This window comes from Oryzias latipes, chromosome 4, assembly GCF_002234675.1.
Source record: "Oryzias latipes chromosome 4, ASM223467v1".
In the NCBI taxonomy this organism is placed as follows: domain Eukaryota; kingdom Metazoa; phylum Chordata; class Actinopteri; order Beloniformes; family Adrianichthyidae; genus Oryzias; species Oryzias latipes.
Window position 1 is genome coordinate 18,180,210 of NC_019862.2, and position 19,901 is coordinate 18,200,110.

The 19,901-nt window shown below is 40.0% G+C and overlaps 2 protein-coding genes across 3 annotated transcripts; both read right to left on the reverse strand.

Moving 5' to 3' along the window:
* Positions 1 to 286: 286 nt before the first annotated feature.
* Positions 287 to 11,746, reverse strand: LOC105353960 (fibronectin-like). Of its 2 annotated transcripts, XM_023954355.1 has the most exons (24): positions 11,497 to 11,746; positions 10,547 to 10,807; positions 9,480 to 10,345; positions 8,858 to 9,118; positions 8,343 to 8,603; positions 8,015 to 8,275; positions 7,842 to 7,891; positions 7,545 to 7,755; positions 6,962 to 7,222; positions 6,507 to 6,767; positions 6,138 to 6,398; positions 5,547 to 5,807; positions 5,163 to 5,423; positions 4,811 to 5,068; positions 4,414 to 4,677; positions 4,044 to 4,304; positions 3,432 to 3,692; positions 3,091 to 3,351; positions 2,741 to 2,998; positions 2,360 to 2,620; positions 1,967 to 2,254; positions 1,548 to 1,784; positions 1,120 to 1,185; positions 287 to 1,044 (listed from the first exon to the last, which is right to left on the reverse strand). In XM_023954355.1, the coding sequence occupies exons 4-24, from the start codon at positions 9,084 to 9,086 to the stop codon at positions 758 to 760; spliced, it is 5,019 nt and encodes a 1,672-aa protein (XP_023810123.1). In that variant the 5' UTR covers positions 9,087 to 9,118; positions 9,480 to 10,345; positions 10,547 to 10,807; positions 11,497 to 11,746; the 3' UTR covers positions 287 to 757. The 2 variants fall into 2 exon arrangements, with proteins under 2 accessions (XP_023810123.1, XP_023810124.1); XM_023954356.1 differs by lacking the exons at positions 9,480 to 10,345; positions 10,547 to 10,807; positions 11,497 to 11,746 and having other exon boundaries at positions 8,858 to 9,468.
* On the reverse strand, positions 9,369 to 19,303 carry LOC111947322 (fibronectin type III domain-containing protein 7-like). Its single transcript, XM_023953862.1, has 16 exons — positions 18,548 to 19,303; positions 17,546 to 17,806; positions 16,114 to 16,380; positions 15,483 to 15,746; positions 15,133 to 15,393; positions 14,195 to 14,455; positions 13,849 to 14,109; positions 13,206 to 13,475; positions 12,834 to 13,097; positions 12,462 to 12,722; positions 11,899 to 12,162; positions 11,497 to 11,757; positions 10,547 to 10,807; positions 10,085 to 10,345; positions 9,480 to 9,740; positions 9,369 to 9,406 (listed from the first exon to the last, which is right to left on the reverse strand). Exons 1-16 carry the CDS (start codon positions 18,837 to 18,839, stop codon positions 9,369 to 9,371), a joined length of 4,008 nt encoding a protein of 1,335 aa, XP_023809630.1. The 5' UTR covers positions 18,840 to 19,303.
* Positions 19,304 to 19,901: the final 598 nt, after the last annotated feature.

Below are 19,901 nucleotides of genomic sequence, written 5' to 3' on the forward strand. Positions count from 1 at the left end.
CACATCAGATGGATGAAAGAGCCACATGTGGCTCCGGAGCCATGGGTTGCCGACCCCTGTCCTAGATGGAGGATGGACTTAAGAAGGCCTCAGAAAATTATCAGCTCAAACGAACAAGATCTAGAAAACTTTAAGATTGGGAACTGCAATCTTTGCAATAGAAATCCCCTGAAATGTCAAGAATGAGATGTAGCCCTGTGTCTTTTACCCATTAGACATACATATATACACAGACACAAGTGAAGGATGGTCATCTCAGCACAAATTTAACTCAAAGCATTCGCGGCAACAGCATTTTTTTATTATTTTATTTTAATCTTTGAATGTTCACAAAAAGAGAAGTCATCATTGTAGGGAAAATATAATGCACATTGAAAACATTGCTTGATAAATTATAATTTCATTTGTTTATGCTACATTTCTTTTAACAATCATTCATTGAGTCTAAAATTCTCTTTCAGCACAAAGTTACTTTAGATAAATACCATTTTAGCAAGACTTTGTTGAACTGCTACAATTAGTTACACTATAAAAGCTTAAATTCATTAATATTCTAATCTAAATTTTAGGTTTGATTCTAGTTTCTTTGGGATATGCAGGAGTCATGCCAAAGAATTGCACGGCTGTGATTACCTTTTTTTTGTTTGTTTTACATTTAGCCTTACAAAGACCTTAGAGTGTTAAATGTATCAGAAATGACCCAAATTATGATGTTTTGCTTGTTCCAGTGTCGGTTTAAACCAATCCTGAGGATGATTTATAACGAGGATCCGGTGTTTCTGCACTTTGGGCTGGAGTAGCTGCTTTGGGTGACAGCGTTCCTGGCTGCCACCCTGACACAGTAGGTGGTTGATGCCTTGAGGCCAGTCTCTTCGTAATGGTCTCCTTCCACAGTTTCCACTCTTGGAGGCTGACCCCCCAGCTCCTCGCCTTGCTCTTCCTCAGTCACGACTGTGTACTCTGTTGCGTTCTTCACTTTCCTCCATTTCACGTGCAGGGAACCTTTGCTTCCTGTTACTGACAGTACTTCTGGCACCTCCAAGTCTTACACATTGGATAAAGATAGATTAGAAAAAATAAATGGAATTACACCTTATTTATACAATCAATAATACTTACTTTCCCCTAGATCTGAGGACACCTGATCGTCCTGCACGTCTCTTCTTTTTCGCCCTCCTACTAAACCTGAGAAAGATAATAAATTGTGACTTACCGGTAATTTCAGCTTTGACTGAAACAATTTGCCTTTACAGCTCCTTCCCACCAAATTAACAATTTAAATTTAGTTTTTGTTTACTTAGTATCTCTACGGTTAATAACAAAGACTAAGCAGGAGGAATGTTATGGGGAATACATGTGTTTAAATGGAGGTGTGTGCAGCATTTTCTCCTATTTTTTAGTTATCAAGTCACTGAAAAAAGAAGATGTGTCTGAATGTCTTCATGCACCGCTTTCCAAAATTCTTAGAATTGAATAGATGAGTAAAAAAATGACACAAGAAAGTCAAATTTTTATTTTTTGTCCAGATGATAGTTGCTGCATCTTACCTGTAATATTTTGGCTGGGAATGCTCTCCCCCACTTCATTGACGGCAGTCACTTCAGTGAAACTGGGATCAAAGTTGGTAATCTGGCAGGAGAGCTTGGTAGTGTTGCAGAGGACTGAACGGTTTCCACCAGATTTGTTGTAGACCATATAGTTTGTGGCAAACACTGATGCGTTCCAGGAAAGCACAACTGACTGCATGTTACCAGTATATTGCACCATCTGGGGAGCGCACGGAGCTGCACAAACAGAATTTTCTTTTAAAAAAAACTGTGGAGTTATGAGCATTTAAGTATGATAAATGTAACCGTTTCAATATATTACAACAAAAATCTAAGGCTCCAGGATTTGACTTTTGCTAGAAATATTTGCCAAGCATTACAATGACAACTAACAGAAAATAAAAATCTTCAATTTGTACCTGTTATTCCAGAATAAATACTGGACGGCCTTCCAACTCCAGCAGAGTTTTTGGACTGTACTGTTATACTTAAAGTTGTGCTGCAGGGCATTGGCAGCTCAAAGTACGGCCTTTCCCACCAGTAAGAAGCGACATTCATCAGAGTTTGTGGGCTGTTTCCAATTTTACTAGTTATTTTTGCCAAGTACTCCACATTTGAACAGTTGACTCTATCCCATGATATCATTGCCCAGTCCATTTTCTTTATCCTTTGCATACGGACTCTCAAATAAGGTGGCGGGCACGGAACTGAAAAAGAAAAACAATTCATTACACTCCTAATTGATCTTTTTAAACCTTACATTATCTTAAGTCGATAAGCATGTGTCATTTTTTTGACACTTTATTAATTACCTGCTCCTGCCTGCACGGTCGGGCTAGAGGAGCTGTTGCAGAAGCCATCAAAGGATTTGACGGTGAAGTTGTAAACATCACCACACTCCAGGTTTTTAAATGTGCAGGAAGTGGAACCGCTGCCACAGAACAGAGTTTTTCCATTCATGGAAGTGGCGTGGCTGATATACTCCACTGCTCGCTCTGTGCTGTTCCATGACAGTTTGCCAGAGTTTGTCTGGCAGTCAATGTCCACAGTGAGATTGACGGGAGGACAAGGCACTGGTTAGGAGAGAGAGTCAAAGATGCGTTGAAGAAAATGGGAACAATCTACCGGTCTTTCAAGGTGGAATACATCCACGTAAAGTGTAATAAACTCCAACCGGTTGTGGTTGCCTTTACCTGTTTTGAAGGAGGACAGGCTTGGGAGGCTTCTGCATGTGGCTCCCTTGGCAGTGATGCTCAAGCTGTACGTTTGACCACAGTGAAGACCATCCAGAGAGCAGTTGTTCACTGAGGTGTTGCATTTGGCAACATGTCCATCTAGTCCTGTGGCTATCAGCTGGTAGGATTCGGCCACCATGGATTTTTTCCATGACACAGCAGCTCCACTTGTCTCACACAATGGTACCACAGACACATTGCGAGGGGCACACGGTGCTAAAGAATAAGCACAAATCTTGAAAATCCTTAAAAATATTTGTGTTGTTGTTTACCCGAGAGTTCAATCGTTTTTTTTTTTTTTTTTTTACCTGTTTCAACCTTCTTTGGAGGACTCCTGAGGCTGCTGCACTTATCAGAGGAGGTTGATACAATAATTCTGTAATAAGTGCCACAGCGAACATCCTGAAGGACGCACGAAACTGATGAGGTGTTACAGGAAAGGAAGGTATTATCATCAGCTTCTGCTGTAACTACATAGACAGGAGTGCCTGGTGTTTTCTCCCATTCAACCAATATGGTGTCATTGTTGCATTCCGTTGTTGCTTTGACAGACTCCAGAGCACAAGGACCTGAAAATAGACATAAAAAGCTCCTTGAAATGATCTTACAGTAATTTTCTTCTCCATTTTATTTGCTTCAAACTGAATACCTGTCTCAATCTGGAAAGTAGTGCTGTGATTGCTCCTGCAGTGTTGGTTTAGAGCAATAACATTAAAGGTGTACTGGGTCCCACACTTCAGATCTTGGACACTGCAGGTTGAGGAGGTGGTTGTGCAGTTGGAGTTGTGCCCATCGGCCGCTTCTGCATGCACAAAGTAGCTGGCTGCACCTTGAGAAGGATTCCAGCTCACCCAGACAGAATTTGAAACACAGTCCAGCCGCCCTTCAGGTTTCATGGGCACACATGGAGCTTTTGAGGGAAAAAGACAAGAAAATGAGGTGGGAGTTTAAAGTCCCTTCAGTCTTTTAACTAAAAAGAAAAAAGGCGGGGAAATGCTTAAATGGAAGAAAACAAAACAATCTTTACTTGTTCAACAATTGAAATGTAAACTTGCAATTTTTAAACATTTTTTTCTAGATAATCTCAACTTTTAAACACCCAGGCTGCTAACTCGAGCTTAAAAATCAAACTGGCTCTACTTTATATTCAAGCTTGGGTTACTTCAATTTTACAAAAACAAGATCCATCATAAAGAAAAGATGAACCCATTCCATACTTCTCTAGTGAGTCATTTGAACATAGTGTTTTTCCATTGTTTACCTGAAGAAGTGTGCAACATGGGGCTTGATTTACTCTCACAGGTATCTCGAACTGACAGCATAGTGACGTTGTAGTGTTGTCCGCAAGGGAGATTGCTAAGGGTGCAGGTGGTGCCACTGGAGTTACAGTAAAGCCTTGCCCCTGTGTTGCTCACAGCAGCTACATGGAAGTATTGAGCGTCTGCATTGGGGGACCAGGACACAACCATTTCTCCTTTGGCACACTGTGCATCAACAACTACATTCTGGGGTGGACAGGGAGCTGAGGGGTAAAACAGAGATGAAGCTGTTCAGGGAATCCACTATTACAAATTAAAACCACACTAGACTTAATGGTGAGTTTGGTTTTGCCCCAGATATGTTTACAGTACCTGTTTGCACATAAGCCGTGTCACTGTCTGTGCTGGAGCAGGACTCATCCTGCCCAAACACGCTCACATTATAGGTTTGTCCACATTGCAAGTCTCTCAGATCGCAGTAAGTCTCAGTGTTGTTACACTCAGTCCAGTGACTTCCATCTGCTGTGACACCTATGGCTACATAGGCGAGAGCCCCGCTGGCTTTCTCCCATGTTACTGCAGCTGAATTTGAGTGGCAGTGTAGCAAAGCTTTGGTGTTGGTTGGTCTACAAGGCACTGTGAAGAAACATTGTAAATAAACAGTTGCATCATTTAATTTAATCATGCATGTTATGCTAGTTAAAGGTGAGCATATGATGATGGTCATAGTCTAAACCTGTAGTGGATTATGTGGATTGCTGACATTTACCTGACATGAGGTTCAGGAAAGCATTGCTGTTATCACAGCGTCCGTCCTGAGCTGTGACTGTCAGGTTGTAAAGCTGGCCACAGTGCATGTTCGGCAGCTCACAGCTGCTTTCACTGCTGTGGCACTCAGTTCTGTGCCCATCGGGTCCATAAGCCTGCACCTTGTAGGAGGTCACCCCTTCCCCTTCTTCCCACGACACCACGCCTGTGTCATTACTGCACACCATTTCTGCAGTTACATGCTGTGGGATACATGGTACTGCATGGAAAGATTTGTATAAAGATATTAGTAAATATGTTCTCAAGAGATGAATCATGTTTTCGCATCTTGCATAGAGGAGACTTAAATTTACCAGTGCCGATCTCCACCACCGAGCTTTCAGTGCTGTTACACACATCATCTGAAGCAATGACAGTTATTGTGTAGTTCAGGCCACACAACAAATCATCCAGTAGACAAGTTGTCTCAGTGTTGCTGCATGTGGAATTGTATCCAGCGCTTCCTTGGGCAACGGTTGTGTACGACAAAGCTCCTTTACTCGGCTCCCAAGAAACCATCACTCCACCAGACTTACAATCCACCCGAGCCTCCACCTGCTCTGGCATGCATGGCGCTACAAGAAAACACAGGAACAAACACACCAGGTCTAAGGTTAATATCAAGCAATCGTGTACACATTTTCAATAAAAGAAAATTGTTATTTGATGAGTTAGCTTAGAATGTTCCTGATTCTTACCTGCCTGCAGCTGTTCCACATCACTCTGGGACACATTGCACACACTGTTGATAGCAATCACGCTGATGTTGTAAGTGAACCCACACATGAGGTCTGCGAGAACGCAGAACTGTGAGCTGCTCTCACAGCCAGTTTGATGTTCTTCCACACCGAAGGCTTGAACAATGTAAGACTCAGCGCCAGTGCTGGCTCGCCACTCCACATAAGCCGTGTTGCTGGAACAGTCCAGCACTGGAACAACATCCTCAGGAGGACAGGGGACTAAAGAAAGACAACAACAGAAGGGGTCAGTGTAGAGCATTTGTCCGTTTCTCACCTGAACTAGATGAAGTAGGTACAGCTAAGGGAATTTCACTGAAATCAATCCAAAATTCAATGAAATCCTCGTGGATGTGGTAGAAACAAAGAATTTTGAAGAGATGCATTGTTGGTAAAATAGAGGAATAATAGAGCAGAACACTGAAGTTGAAACTTTTGCATTGTTTTCTGGCAATTAAATGTTTTTGCAGATTAAAAACATTATCCTCTACAGTGCAGTTTATAATTACTCCAAAGCTTCAACATTTCTGTTTTATTAATCTTTGTGTTTACCTGATTCAACCTGCAAAGACGTGCTGGGCGGACTGTTGCACTGATCATTGGAGGCTAGTGTGACCACGTTATATACTTGGCCACATTGCAGGTTCTGCAGCTCACAGTTGGTGAAGTTAGAGTAACAGGTGGAAACATGGTCGCTCGAAGACTGAGCCGTTGCGGTGTAGTACAAAGCACCTTCTGCATACACCCAGTCCAAGAGAGCAGAGTTGGTGTAGCAGTCCAGAATTACGGAGCCCATCTTGGGTGTACAAGGAACTTTGAGGTAAAAAAGAAAACATACATTGCTTACACTAAATCTGGCAACCGTTAAGAGCAGTAGTTCACCCAATTATTTCAAAACTGAAGTGTATCCTTTTGTTCTACCTGGACTAAACTCTACGTCTTGGCTGGGCAGACTTGAGCAGGTTTCACCCTCTGCCACAACCTGGACAGAGTATAGGTATCCGCAGGTGAGGTTGGTCAGAGTGCATGTTAGTTCTGCTGTCTCACAGAAGGTCCTATCGTTCTGGGTGTTTTCAGCGACCACTTTGTAGGACAAAGCGCCAGTGCTGGCACTCCAGGACACAACAGCCTGACTTGTGGAGCAGTTAACCTTTACTTCCACATCAGCAGGGACACAAGGAACTGGAAAAAACAAAGAAACAAGAAGTTTGAAAAGTGAATATTCACAAGTACATTCAGACATTTATTTTAATTAGTATAATATACTATTATTGAAAAATAATCTTTAAAGAAAAGGATATAGAATATGCAATCAAAATAGTCAAAAAACTTTTTCTCTGCATTTGTATAAGAGATAAATAAATCTTTATTATTACCCGACTGCAGTGTGTCAGCTACACTGGGATCAGAGTCACATATCTTGTTTGAGGCAATGACTGTCACGGTGTAGTTCTGCCCACAGGGCACGTGAGGCATACTGCACTTCTCGCTGTCAGACCAGCAGCTCTTTGACTCGCCGTCCTTTGTTTTTACAGTGGTGGTGTAGAACTCTGCACCGGCTGAGCCGCTCCATGACACCATAGCAATGTCAGAAATACAGTTCATGTGACTGGAGACACTGGTGGGCGGACAAGGCTCTGGGAGAAGGTAGAATACAAAAAGTAAGGGGGGGGGGACAATTGCATGGAGCAAGTATCCTTTTAGAAATGTTTACTTTGTCAAAAAAAAGAAAAAAATGTTTTTTATTTGTGCAATTCTCAGAGGTTTTAGACTTAGTATCCTTATGATTTAAAGTTGTTCAAATTGTGGACCAAATATCATTATATTTTGTAATATATATATATATCAAATCACCTTTTTTTTAAATTACAAAAACACCTGTTTCCACAAAATGCCTTTGTGCTATGAAGTATGGATATCTTGTAATCAAATATTTTGTGGTGTGAAATAAGCATCTACCTGACGTGAGCTTTGATGCTGGACTGGGACGACTTGTGCATTCTGAGTCTGCAGCCTGCACCGACAGGAAGTACTCATGACCACAGAGAAACTCTGAGATGAATGTCCAGGTTTCATTTGTGCTGAGCTGGATTTTGTGGTCACTGTTGGTCTCTGCTGTTGCGATGTAGAACTCAGCAGCTTTGCTTTCGTTCCATGTCAGCGAGCCAACCTTATAAAAACAATTACCTATCAGTCATTTGAGTTCTAAAATCAGTGAATACTCTTTAAAACCTTAAGAAATAAAAAAGTGGTCACCTTAGTGGTGCAGTTAAAAGAGTATTCCAAATTCTGGGGAATACATGGGGCTGGAAAGAGGTCAAAAGTTCATCATTACTATTAATCAATCTTTACTTTATTGTTTGTCATAAAAAGTGCTTGTACGTTTTTTTTTTTTTTTTTTTTTTTTTTATATCAATAAACTTGCTCACCCATCTTAATTGTGGTGCTGTTGCTCGGCAAGCTGGTGCACTTGTAGTCAAGAGCTATGATGTTTACAATGTACACTTCACCACAGTGAAGGTCAGTCCATGTGCACGTAGTGGTGTTTGTGGTGCAATGATGAGTGTGGCCATCCTCCCCCATTGCAATGGCCAAGTAGGAGTCTGCTTGAGCACCCATGACCCAGCTGACTGAGCCCAGGCTGTCCTCACAGTGTGTGAAGCTATGCACATACTCAGGGATGCAAGGACCTGAGGAGAACAAGGGAATACTAAGGCTCAACTCATCACAGAGAGCAAGGTGTGAGGCAAAACATACCCGTCTTGAATTGTTCAGGTGCGCTTACAGTCCCATCACATCCTGAGTTATCCAGAGCCGTTATGGTGAAAGTAAAGATTTGTCCACAGGCCAGATCGACATCTATGGTTGTATCGTTGGTTTTTAAAGACTCGACATAGCCCAAATTTCCAATGGCGGTCACCACGTAAGCTATTGCCCCTTCAGCTTCAGACCAGTTCAAGACAACCGTTTCATTGTTGCACGATCCACTGACTGTCAGGCCAGTTGGCTGGCAGGGTTCTGGAAAGAGATAAAAAGTCCAAATTTATTTCCTAGTTTTAGAAAAAAAATTAAACATTTTAACAACTTATTAAAATTAATATTTGACAGTAAGTAGCAGAAATGTATGATGTTGCTTATGTCAGTAAAGCTGGATTGCTCTAGACAGCTCAGCTATACAACACACGCTCACCTGTGCGTGCTCACACCAAAAAACAAAACAAATATTCTGATGTATATTTATTGAGTAGATCAGTCATTGGCAGCATGCCTACCTGTCTGAGTTTCCACTGTGCTGCTGTTTCCACTGAAGCACATGTTGCTGTAGGCAGTCACAGAGAACTCATATATTTCACCACATTTCAAGCCAGAGAAGTGGCAGGTGGGTTTGGTGGATTTGCAGTGCACCGTCGTCCCCGTTCTGCTGGTAGCTGTGGCCAAGTAGAGCTCCACTCCGTCACTTTCCTCCCAGGTAAGGTTGGCTGTTTTCGTGCCACACTGCATATTTGCTTCGACCCGCAAGGGTACACAGGGACCTTTACAATGTGTTAAAAAAAAAAAAACGGTACTACTTGAAAAAATACCATCTTGAAATGATGCACTACTTTCTCTTATAATTGAAAGTTCAGAAGATGAACTATACGTTATCTAAGCATGGACTGTCTTCTATCACAAGACTAGACTATTAAAACTTTATCCTCCCAAATTCTTAAGTATTTCTAATACTCTTATCTTTGCTCCCTTCTCATCCATTCACTCATTAGTTAATCAGTGTACTATCCTTGGTTATCCCTCATTTCTGTCCGTCTCACTTTCCTCATCCACTATCCGTATCATGTTCACGTCTCAAAACATTTTAACTCTAGGTATGGTGAAATAAAATACTGTTTGACTCACGTGAGTCGAAGGAAACATTGGCATATGACTCAATCTGACATTGCTCGCTGACGGTTGTGAGAGTTACGTTGTACACCTGACCACACTGCAGCTCTGTCAGGTTACAGTGGAACTCATTGGTCACACAGGAAGCCACAAAGCCATCTGTTGCCACTGCAGTCACAATGTAAGAGCTGGCCCCGATGGCAGGGCTCCAGGAGACCTCAGCTGTGTTGTTGTAGCAGTCGAGGCTAGCTGCCACGTTTCCAGCTGTGCATGGACCTACAAGACAAAAAGAGATTACTACCACCAAATCTTTATCTCATTCAAAGTGTTTTACACCTACAACAGTGAAAAAGAAACCCATAACTTTGTGATGTGTATACAAAACAACTGAGCAGCCGTGTCACAAATGATTATGCAAGAATTTTGTGGTAGACAGATGACTGAAAAAGATTGCGGAATGGGCTGTTTTTAGGATGCATAACTTCTTGATTGTCAACTGATTTGTTAAAGGGCATTAAAAAATACCAGATGTGTCAAGTGAGACTTGAATTTTTTCAAGAAAGGGCAAGAAAAAATTAGATCTTTCTAAATAAAAATGAACACGTGTTAGGGAACAGCACCTGAAATCAGCAAGACAGTGGTAGACATGCTGCTGTTGAGTGTCTCCCCGATGGCAATGACAGTAGTGTAATAGATGACTCCACAGTGGAGGTTTTCTACACTGCAGAAAGTGTCGTTGGTAAGGCAGGTCAGTGAGTGTCCGTCACGTCCAGAGAGCTGAGCCTCGTAGCCTATGGCACCAAAGCTGGTCTCCCATGACACGGTTCCCTGGTTTGTTCGACAGTCCACGCTTGTCTGCACATTATTGGGTGGACACGGTTCTGAAAGAAGAAACTTAAATGCAGATGGAGCACGTACAGGAAAAAGCCCTAAATCTATTTTTGAGTGTAGGATTCCAAAACAAAAATCAAGAAAAAGCAATGACCAGTTAAAACTGACCAGTTATGTTAATGCTTTTCTTTATTTTTGCTTTAAATGAACCCTGTGAGTCAGGGTTCACCTTCTCACAGCTGTTTACCCACCTGTCATAATGGTAGCTGCTACAGTAGAGACAGACACATCGCTGCACGCTTCATTGTGCGCTCCAACTGTGATGTTGTAGATTTGTCCACAGCCCATGTTGTACAATGCACAATAGGTGTCGCTGGTAGTGCAAGAGACTACAAGTCCTTGGTCTGTTTCACCAATGACTGTGTAGTTTACAGCTCCACTGGCCAAATCCCACTGCACCTGACCAATCGTCAGGCTGTACTGAGCGGTGATGTGATCAGGGATGCAAGGCTCTGAGGGAGAGGACAGACAAGTGTGTGAATAACATACTTTCAGCAGCTTTAAAGCACTGTTGTATTGACAAGATTAAGAGTATTTTTTTCTATGGAGTCATTTCAAAACTGCAAATGGTTTTTTTATTTTGGAAAAAAATATGAATCTTGTATCACAAACAAATTGTTACGTTATTGTTTCAATGTGATCTTTAGTTATTTTGTTGACTGCACACATTGCTGTGTACTTTGCTGGATTTATACAGAAATGTTTAAATAAAGTTGGTACTTGTATTATTTTGTCTTATCTATTTCAAAGAGACTGTGGACATTACTTTATTGACATTGGTGTATCAACATCAATCAGCACCATCAATATCAAATTAAAATTCACTTAAAAAAATCAATATTAATTAATTGAACCCATTAACAAATTTTCCTTTGAAGTAATTCTTGGTTTGATTTGGCAAAAAAAATGCTTTTGTTAGGTTTAAATGTAAACTGTTTTATTTAATTATTAAAATTTCCATCATTTTTCAGTTTCTGTCACCAGTTTAGTGAAAAATTGTTTTCACAACAAAATAAAATTCAGTTTGAATTGAAATTTAAAAATAAATTGATATTGAATAAAATAGAAATATACATTTGGGAATCAGAACTGAATTAATTTAACTTTTGTGCAGAGATATTCAGGTCTTTACTGGACTCACCTGTGACCAGTAGTCCACTCGTGTCAGCGATGCTGTTGCAGGAGTCTCCAATAGCTTTGACAGACACAGAGTAGCTGTGACCACAAAGCAGCCCTTCTAGTGTGCAGGTGGTCATGTTGGTCTCACAAACTGCACTGCTTCCAGACGCAGACATGGCCAAGACCTCGTATGACAAAGCTCCAATACTTGGATACCAAGAAACCTCAGCCGTCCTTGTGTAACAGTCCATCATTGCTTTGATGTATCTTGGTTTACAGGGTGCTAAAAGGCAATTAATTAAAAAATATTACATGACAACCACTGCATAGTATGCAGCTTTGCATACTCATACCAAGGGCATGTTTGGTTTCAAAGAAAACGAAAATGTTTAAAAAAGAAATGGGTCTTGGTGCCAAGCCCTACCTGAGGGTGTCTCAACCACAACAGAGGGGGGACTGCTGCAGTATCCATCAGAGGAGACCACAGAGGCTTGATAAATTTGACTACAGCCAAGTCCTGTGACATTACAAGAGCCTGTTGTTGTGCCCTGACAGGAAGTGATCTGATTGTTGCTGTCCCGCAATGAGGCGATGTAGGAATCAGCTCCAGGGCTCTCAGACCAGGAAACAATCAATGCATTGGCTTCACAGTCCATCACAGAGGAGATGTTTGCAGGAGTACATGGCACTATGAATAAGAGACAGAGAGAAGAGTTAAAACGATGCCTACATGTATGCCGTCAATGAAGAGAGAGGGTCTAGTGTAGCAAAATCCCAATTAAAAACACAAGAACATTTTGGAATGTGCTATATGCACATTTTTTTCTGAAGCTGTCTGACTAAGTTACAGCAGAATAAATATTGTTTGTTGACCAACTGTCTTTTAAACAATTAAAGTAAAACTTTGGAGTCAATATTTCACAATCATTTTAAATCATGGATCTTTAGATCTGTTTTTTATTCTGCTTTATTTGTTAAGGATCTTACCAGTCTTGATGGTCACTCTCTCACTTGGTTTGCTCTTGCACTCTATGTCCTCAGCAGTCACAGTGGCTGTATAATGCTCTCCACAGTGGAGATTCAACAGATCACACTTGCTGTCAGGAGATCTGCATTGGTCAACGTGGCCATCTGTGCCCACTGCTGTCACTGTGTAAAGCTGTCCCCCATTGCTGAAGCCCCAAGACATGGAGGCCACATTGTTGCTGCACCTCAGATTAGCTTCCAGCCTTTCAGGAACACATGGCACTAAAAGGAAGGGAACATGTTGGCTTTTCTTTTCTTTTTCAACTTAAAGTAGCATTTTTCTCTTTGAATACTTTTGTTCTGGTAGAAATATGGATGAAGAGGCATGTGTACCTGTTCTGGTGATGAGTCCTTGACTCTCTGAGCTGTTGCACATTCTCCCTTCAGCTGTGACATGCAGGATGTACATTTCTCCACAAGGCAGACCGGAAATTTCACAGCCACTTTTCGATGTGGTGCAGCAGCTGGGTTTGCCTCCATTTATCTCTTCTATCATGGCCGTGTATGTAACTGCACCAGGAACAGCTGACCAGGTGATGGTCATGGTTCCATTCTCGCAGTTTACTAACTCCTTTATATTATCAGGGGGACAGGGAGCTGAGTGATGAGAAACAAAGTTTGGGATTTAGATTTAAAGACATCTTTTTTTTCCATTTTGAAATCAAAGTTTTTTTAATGACACTTTTGCTGTTAAGTTTAATTTACCAGTCTCAGTGACTACAATGTTACTGGGTGAACTTGTGCACTGCTGGTCTTGTGCCATCAGGGTAAAAGTGAGATTTTGGCTGCACGGCAGTGGTGGGAGAGAACACGTCCCATCTGTCCTGGAGTTACAGTCAAATGTCTGGACGGCGCCCAAACTGTCCGTAGCCATGACGATATAGTCTTCAGCTCCATCAGAGCTGTTAAACATCACCCAGGCTGAGTTTGCAAGGCAGTCGATCTCAACATCCGACAGATAAGGAACGCAGGGAACTATGGGCAAAAAATAAAGGGGAAAAAAAAGAATTTGACCATTCCATTAGATTTTCTGGTTTTGACATGTTTTATGCTCATTTTATAGTTTTTAGTACCTAATCCATTTTTGGGATTTCTAGCTTCATCAATCTGTAATCTTACCTAACTTGGTGCATGCAGGAAATGTAACATTTAGACAGTACTGGATTAATGATGCACAAATAGAAATACAAATATTTAAAACAGTAAATAAAAATTGTTGTTAAACAGTTTTAGCTTGAATTGTAATGTAATGAGAAAAAAATAATATCTAAAATATATAGTAGTCAGACAAACAGACAGTCAAAAATAAATTTACTCTTTAACAAAAGATAAATATTAGTGTCTTTACCAGTTTTAATCATCTCTGTAGGACTGCTTTTGCCCACACATTCATTCCTGGATGGTGTTATGGTAACGTTGTACTCTGTCCCACACTTCAGTGAGCTGAGATTGCATCCTGTGTCTGTGCCACTGCAGTTATGCTTTTGACCTGCAGCATCAACTGCAGTCACAGAGTGCACCAATCCTGTGATGCTGGTGTTCCAGGTGATAGATGCAACTCCCGTGGCACAATTTATTACAGGAAGGAAGGAGGAGAGTGGGCAGGGAGCTAGGAGAAAAGATAGAAAATAAAAATTGAAATGAAAAGTAAAACATATCTCTTTCCTATTTTTGGTAAAATAAATGTCATTCACCTGCAATGACTGTTTTTACTGGGCTCAGGGAACTGTTGCAGGCCTTATCTTGGGCTCTTACTGTCACCTCATAGGTCATGTCACAATTCATGTTGTGCACTACACAGTAAGGTTTAGCTGTTGTGCAGCCAGTGATGTGACCTGTCTTGCTCCTTAAAGAGGCATGGAACTGCAAAAAGTGACCTGTTGACTGCCAGGTTAGGTTGAGAACACCAGACGGACAATCGAGATGGTCCTGGATGTTCTCTGGCACACATGGTGCTGGTGAGAACAAAGAAAGTAATTAGAAGAAGATAAGATAAGGTACATTGAAGATAAGATCCTAAATTGATACTTGACAGCTTAGTTTCAGTGTTTTTCTAGTCAAACACGATCAATACTGCAGAAAAAAGGTAGGAATGAGCCTGTTGTAAAAAAGAAAAAAAAACAACATACTATAAATTGTATTTGTTAAAACCTAGAAAAATTGACAGCTGTTTGAATTGTGTATTGCAGGAATAAAATATTTCAATAAGTACTGACTTTAGCTAGATTGAACCAGGTAATTGCAAATTTGAACTTACAGAAAAATGCCCCAAATTGCATTTTAAATTGCATATTTTTTAAAGTGCAAAGGAATGGACATCACATAATAATTAGAAGTAGAAAAGTCAAAACCATGTGCAAAAAATCTGCACGTGTATAAAATAGATTCTTTAAATCAGTGTGAGCATCTAAACTTCAACTGTAACTGATTAAAGCTTTGATTCATATGCATTGGTTGTGCAGTTTGTTCTTGCCATTGAATTCTTAATTTAAGCACGTCCAGGAGAGTATAGTAGCTTCTAAGAGAAATACAGTGTGCTAGACCAGAATTTTTTTATGGTTATTTGTAATTGAGCTTCTACTCAAACTAAACTTAATATGTAAGCAAATATGGCTCAAATTAATAAATGTACCTGTGTGAATAGTTTTCATGCCACTCCTGGCTCCGAAGCAGTTCTCATCTATACCAGCAACAAAGACCTTGTACTCCTGGCCACACAGCAGATCAGGTATTTGGCAGGTGGTACTGCTGGTGTTACAGGACCACTGGTCGCCTTTTGTGTTTTCTGCCACTGCCATGTAGGAGACTGATCCTTGCGAAGCCTCCCATGAAACGGTGATGTTGTTGGATTCACAGGAAGAGTCTATCCTCATGTTGGTGGGAGGACACGGAGCTGGAGAAGAGCAGGAGAAACGTTAGGCAGATCACTTACTAACATCATCAAACAATGTAAAACCAGACCAAAAATAAAAAGGAACATACCTGTTATAATTCTGCGCCAAAAGTTTGAAGGGCTGGGACAATTTTCTCCCTGTCCGGTGACACTAACGCTGTATGTTTCTCCACATTGCAAAGAGCTAATGTTACACGAAGAACCATTGTTTGAGCACCCCTGTGTTTGAACACTGTTAAATGGTTTAGCTTTGGCATCATAATAAAGGATCCCTCTGCCAGGAGTCCAAGAAACCTCAACCGTGTTTGTGTTACAGTCTAGTGTGGCCTTCAAACCACTATAAGGACAAGGACCTGGATAGTAAAGAGAAAAATGAATTAATTTTAGGTATAGCTTTCTTTAAAGTTCTAATTAAATGCTGTTTATGTCATAACTAATGAACATTTCCATAAAAGTGAGCATAAAGCTCAATGTCTAACATCAACAAAGATGTACTTTTTCTGTGACGCAAAAAAATACTGACAGATAATTTAATTTCAAGCATGAATACAAACGTTTTCCCAAAGTTAATGTTTAACATTTGTGGATTTGCTTTTATTTTTACATCAAACTCTTCCAAATGTTGCCCAGCAAGCATATGACTCTTTTTTAGGCCATTGTTTTAACCCTATGGTGATGTCATTGGTGCAGTGTTTATTTTTGTGTGGTTCTGTTTTTTACCTGTGGTCACAGTGATGGTCTCACTAACCAAACTGGAACAGGTGTCATGAAAGGCCACCACGGTTATGTTGTAATCCTGCCCACACCCCAGGTCAAAGAAGTTGCACTCAGTGCTACTGCTGGTGCTGTTGCATTTAGAAGTGTGGCCAAGGCTACCCCGGGCATAGACGGTGTATGATGTGGCCCCAAGCGCTGAATCCCACGTAACCATGGTAATATTGACATCACAGTTTACGATTGCTACGACGTGGGTGGGAACGCACGGGGCTGGTGAGTGACAAAAAAAGAATAATGATGGTTACTTTGAAAGATCTCCTGCACACACACACACACGTACATATATATATATTTTTTTTCTAACTGTTAGAAACTTTATAAAACAGGTGTAAAAGGCACACGCGCTAATGTGGTGCTGCTCCTTAGCACTGCAAGACAAAGAGGAATAATGTTGAATTGATACTAAAATATAGCTTTTGGTATATATTAGACCATACCAGCAAATATTTTTTCACAAGAAAGAAAGAAGAGAGTCCAGACTGTAAGAAGGCAAAGACGATTGATATAGCAGAAAAATGCATTGGGGTTACTGGATCCTGATTAAACTTCCAGACACTCTGCACATCATGATCCTGAATCAGCATTGTCCTCAGACAGACTTGTTAAGATCAGATGCTCAACAAATATCTGCAGGTTTTGTCTGACAGTTGTAATAACTGTATTTTATACTTTTTACAACAAATTAATAAGAGAGCCGCTAACTAGATTTGCTTTTCTAATACCGGTAGTTTGTTTTAGTTCCAGTAGTTCGTAATACTTTATTTGAGTTTTGGATTTGAAGTGTATATCTCAAAAATATTCTGTAGCTGAAAGCAAATGAGTAGTGATACATTTGTTTGTAAATAATTCTCCAGCAGAAACACAGAAGCTAGTTTTTTTTTTACTATTTTCCATAAAGACCTAAGACTGGAATGACTAGAATCTCCGTAAACTGCCTGCTAAAAACTTTGATGATCAATGCAGTGTTTTTTTTAATTTTGAAATTGACATTTTTAAATAAATCAGCCGAATACTGCAGACGATTCACAGCAAAAGTATTTTTAAGTTATTTTAGTTTTGTTTTTAAGACAAGTTAAGCGGAAACTGTTAGGATAGGGATATTTGACCCATTGCTTACATTGTATAGAAAAATTAGGATAAAAGAAATACCTAATGACACTTTTTTGCCAAATACATGTTGGTTTGTGTACATTTCTAGATACTGTATACTTCTTGAAGGTCTGTTACAAGTTTTTGATACTAATCTGCATGCCAGCTATTTACATTACATGGTGATATTCAGGACATTTTTTAACATAAACTCACCAACTGTAATTGGAAAGGGTATTTGTACTTTTAGATGCAAAGAGAAATTCAGCCTGCTAGGTGTGAGTACCTGTTTGGAGCACCTGGGCGACAGCCGGCTCACTGCTGCATGAGTTGGTGCGGCCTACCACACTGATGGCATACGTCTTTCCACAGCTCAGCTGGTTGAAGGTGCAGTTGGAGCCGCTGGAGTAGCAGGTAGCTGTGAGTCCTCTACTGTCTGTCGCTGTGACCTCCTGAGTCTGGTCAGGGCCTGAGTGCTCCCAGGTGATCAATGCCACGTTAGTGCTGCACTGCAAACTCACAGACACTTGGTCTGGTTTACAAGGAGCTGGAAATGCAAAAAAAGGGGATAAAACATAGGAAAAAGGAATAAGTGAAGGCCATGAGACAGTTTTGGTGGTTCTACTGTTTTATATTTTTAATATTTTCCTAACACAAAACAATAATCAATCCATTTTACTTTAAAGCAAATTCTATATATTTTCTTACACAAAAAACTGCTTTTCCAGCATTTTTTTTTAATCAAAGAATTATTAATATAATTTTTTTAAGTGTACATGACAGCAGATTTTAAATAGTTATGTAAAAAGTAAATTGAAAAAAGTGTCTTTATAATATTACCACATTGCCTCAAACAAAGTGGTAAATATCTAACAAAGTGAAACTCAGACGAGACTTTTCCTCTTCACTTTCTTATAGTTGAAAAACCAATAGTTTTAGTGTTTACCCAACAACAATTTAAAAGTAACTCCAAAGAAAAAAAAATCCTTTAAAATAGTATGGTCGTTTTTTTAAGAAAGGGAAATAATAATGTCAGCAAATATTTGTTACACCTCAAATATCTAATAACTGTGCTCAAATTACGAGACAATATTAGAAAAATAGTATTAAACTCCTATTGGCTCAAATCCCGACGTATTTGTCTATTTGGAGCAAAAGAAAACTTTTATCAACAGTATTTAGTAATGAATTACATTATCTCAGCAATACTTGTACAAATCTTTTTTTTCCATAAACAATATTTTCTCTCTTTTAAATAATGCTAAATCTTCACACTATGTTCTTTTACCTGAATAGATCTGGTAGTCTGAGCCCTGGATGACGGCACAGTCAACAGATGAAATGGTGACAACGATGCTGTACAGGAGGCCACACTTCAGGTTGTGAATGGTGCATTCAGGACTGGTGGAATTACAGCTCACACGGGAGCCGTCACTGCCAATGGCGATGGCAGTGTACAAACCAACATTCCCGACGCTTCCTCTCCAGTGCACAAAAAAGCTGTTGGTGCTGCAGTTCAGCTCGGCTTGCAGGTGGTCAGGCAGACAGGGAGCTGTTTTGGAGGAAGAAAACGTTTCCATTCCACGATCTGGTCGGTGATTTTTCTGATCAAAGCAAATACAAAAGTTGAACTCTTACCTGAGTTAAAAGTTAAAGGTGAAGAACTGCTGCTGCATGATGCGGTGGAAGCAACCACAACTGCTGAGTACTGGTGTCCACAGTCGACTTTTACTGAGCAGGTTGTTGAATTAGTAGAACAGGAAACAGTGTGGTTATGGGTTCCAGTAAAGGTAGCTCTGTAGGAGATGGCGTATAAACTGGGAGTCCAGTTGAGAATCGCCAAGTTAGCACCACATTCAGTTTTGACTACCAGGTTAGTTGGAGCACATGGAGCTAAAAAAAAAAGGAACAAACATGTTAATTTGATTTTCCTGCAAATCCCTTTGAAAGAAAGTTAGAAGAAGCTTAGAGTATACAGGTATATAAAAGCAATGATATCCATACTATATAGAAAAATCATAAGGAATTTCAGTGATTTATTCATAAATATAAATCATATCCTTCCTCTTACTGCAAAAAACTATATTATTAGATTAAAATTGTATTTTAGCAAATACTTTGCAACAGGTTGTAAATGACATAAGTTAAAATAAGTTACTTTTGGTTTGTGTCAAAGATTAAATTGACTAATTCTATTAAAGATTCATTTAAAAAAATGTAAGTATCTAATTATTTGTAAAGTAACTTAAAAATACAGCTTATTCAATATATTGGACAGATACTTTTCTGATTAATAGGTCAGTCATTTAGCTGGCTATAGTCAGGGGCAGAGCTATGAGGGGGCAGCTGCCCCCACCAGTAAAAAGCTTTGCCTCCCCAATTTTTAAGTCAATATTTGCATCATTATTGACAAAGGTTAAGAAATCACAATACAAGTTTCTTTAGGCATTGCAAAAATAACAAAAGCAGTAATTTTCATAGCACCTCAGCTAAAAGAAGTGCTGTTTTTATTATTAACAATAATAAAGCTGTGTGAAATTGATATGTTTGATCTAGTCCCTTGTTTTGGCCTTCCACTTTGCTTTTTTTCCTTTGCCCCCCTTCTAAAATATTTTATCCCCTTCCCGCCTGTCTATAAAACT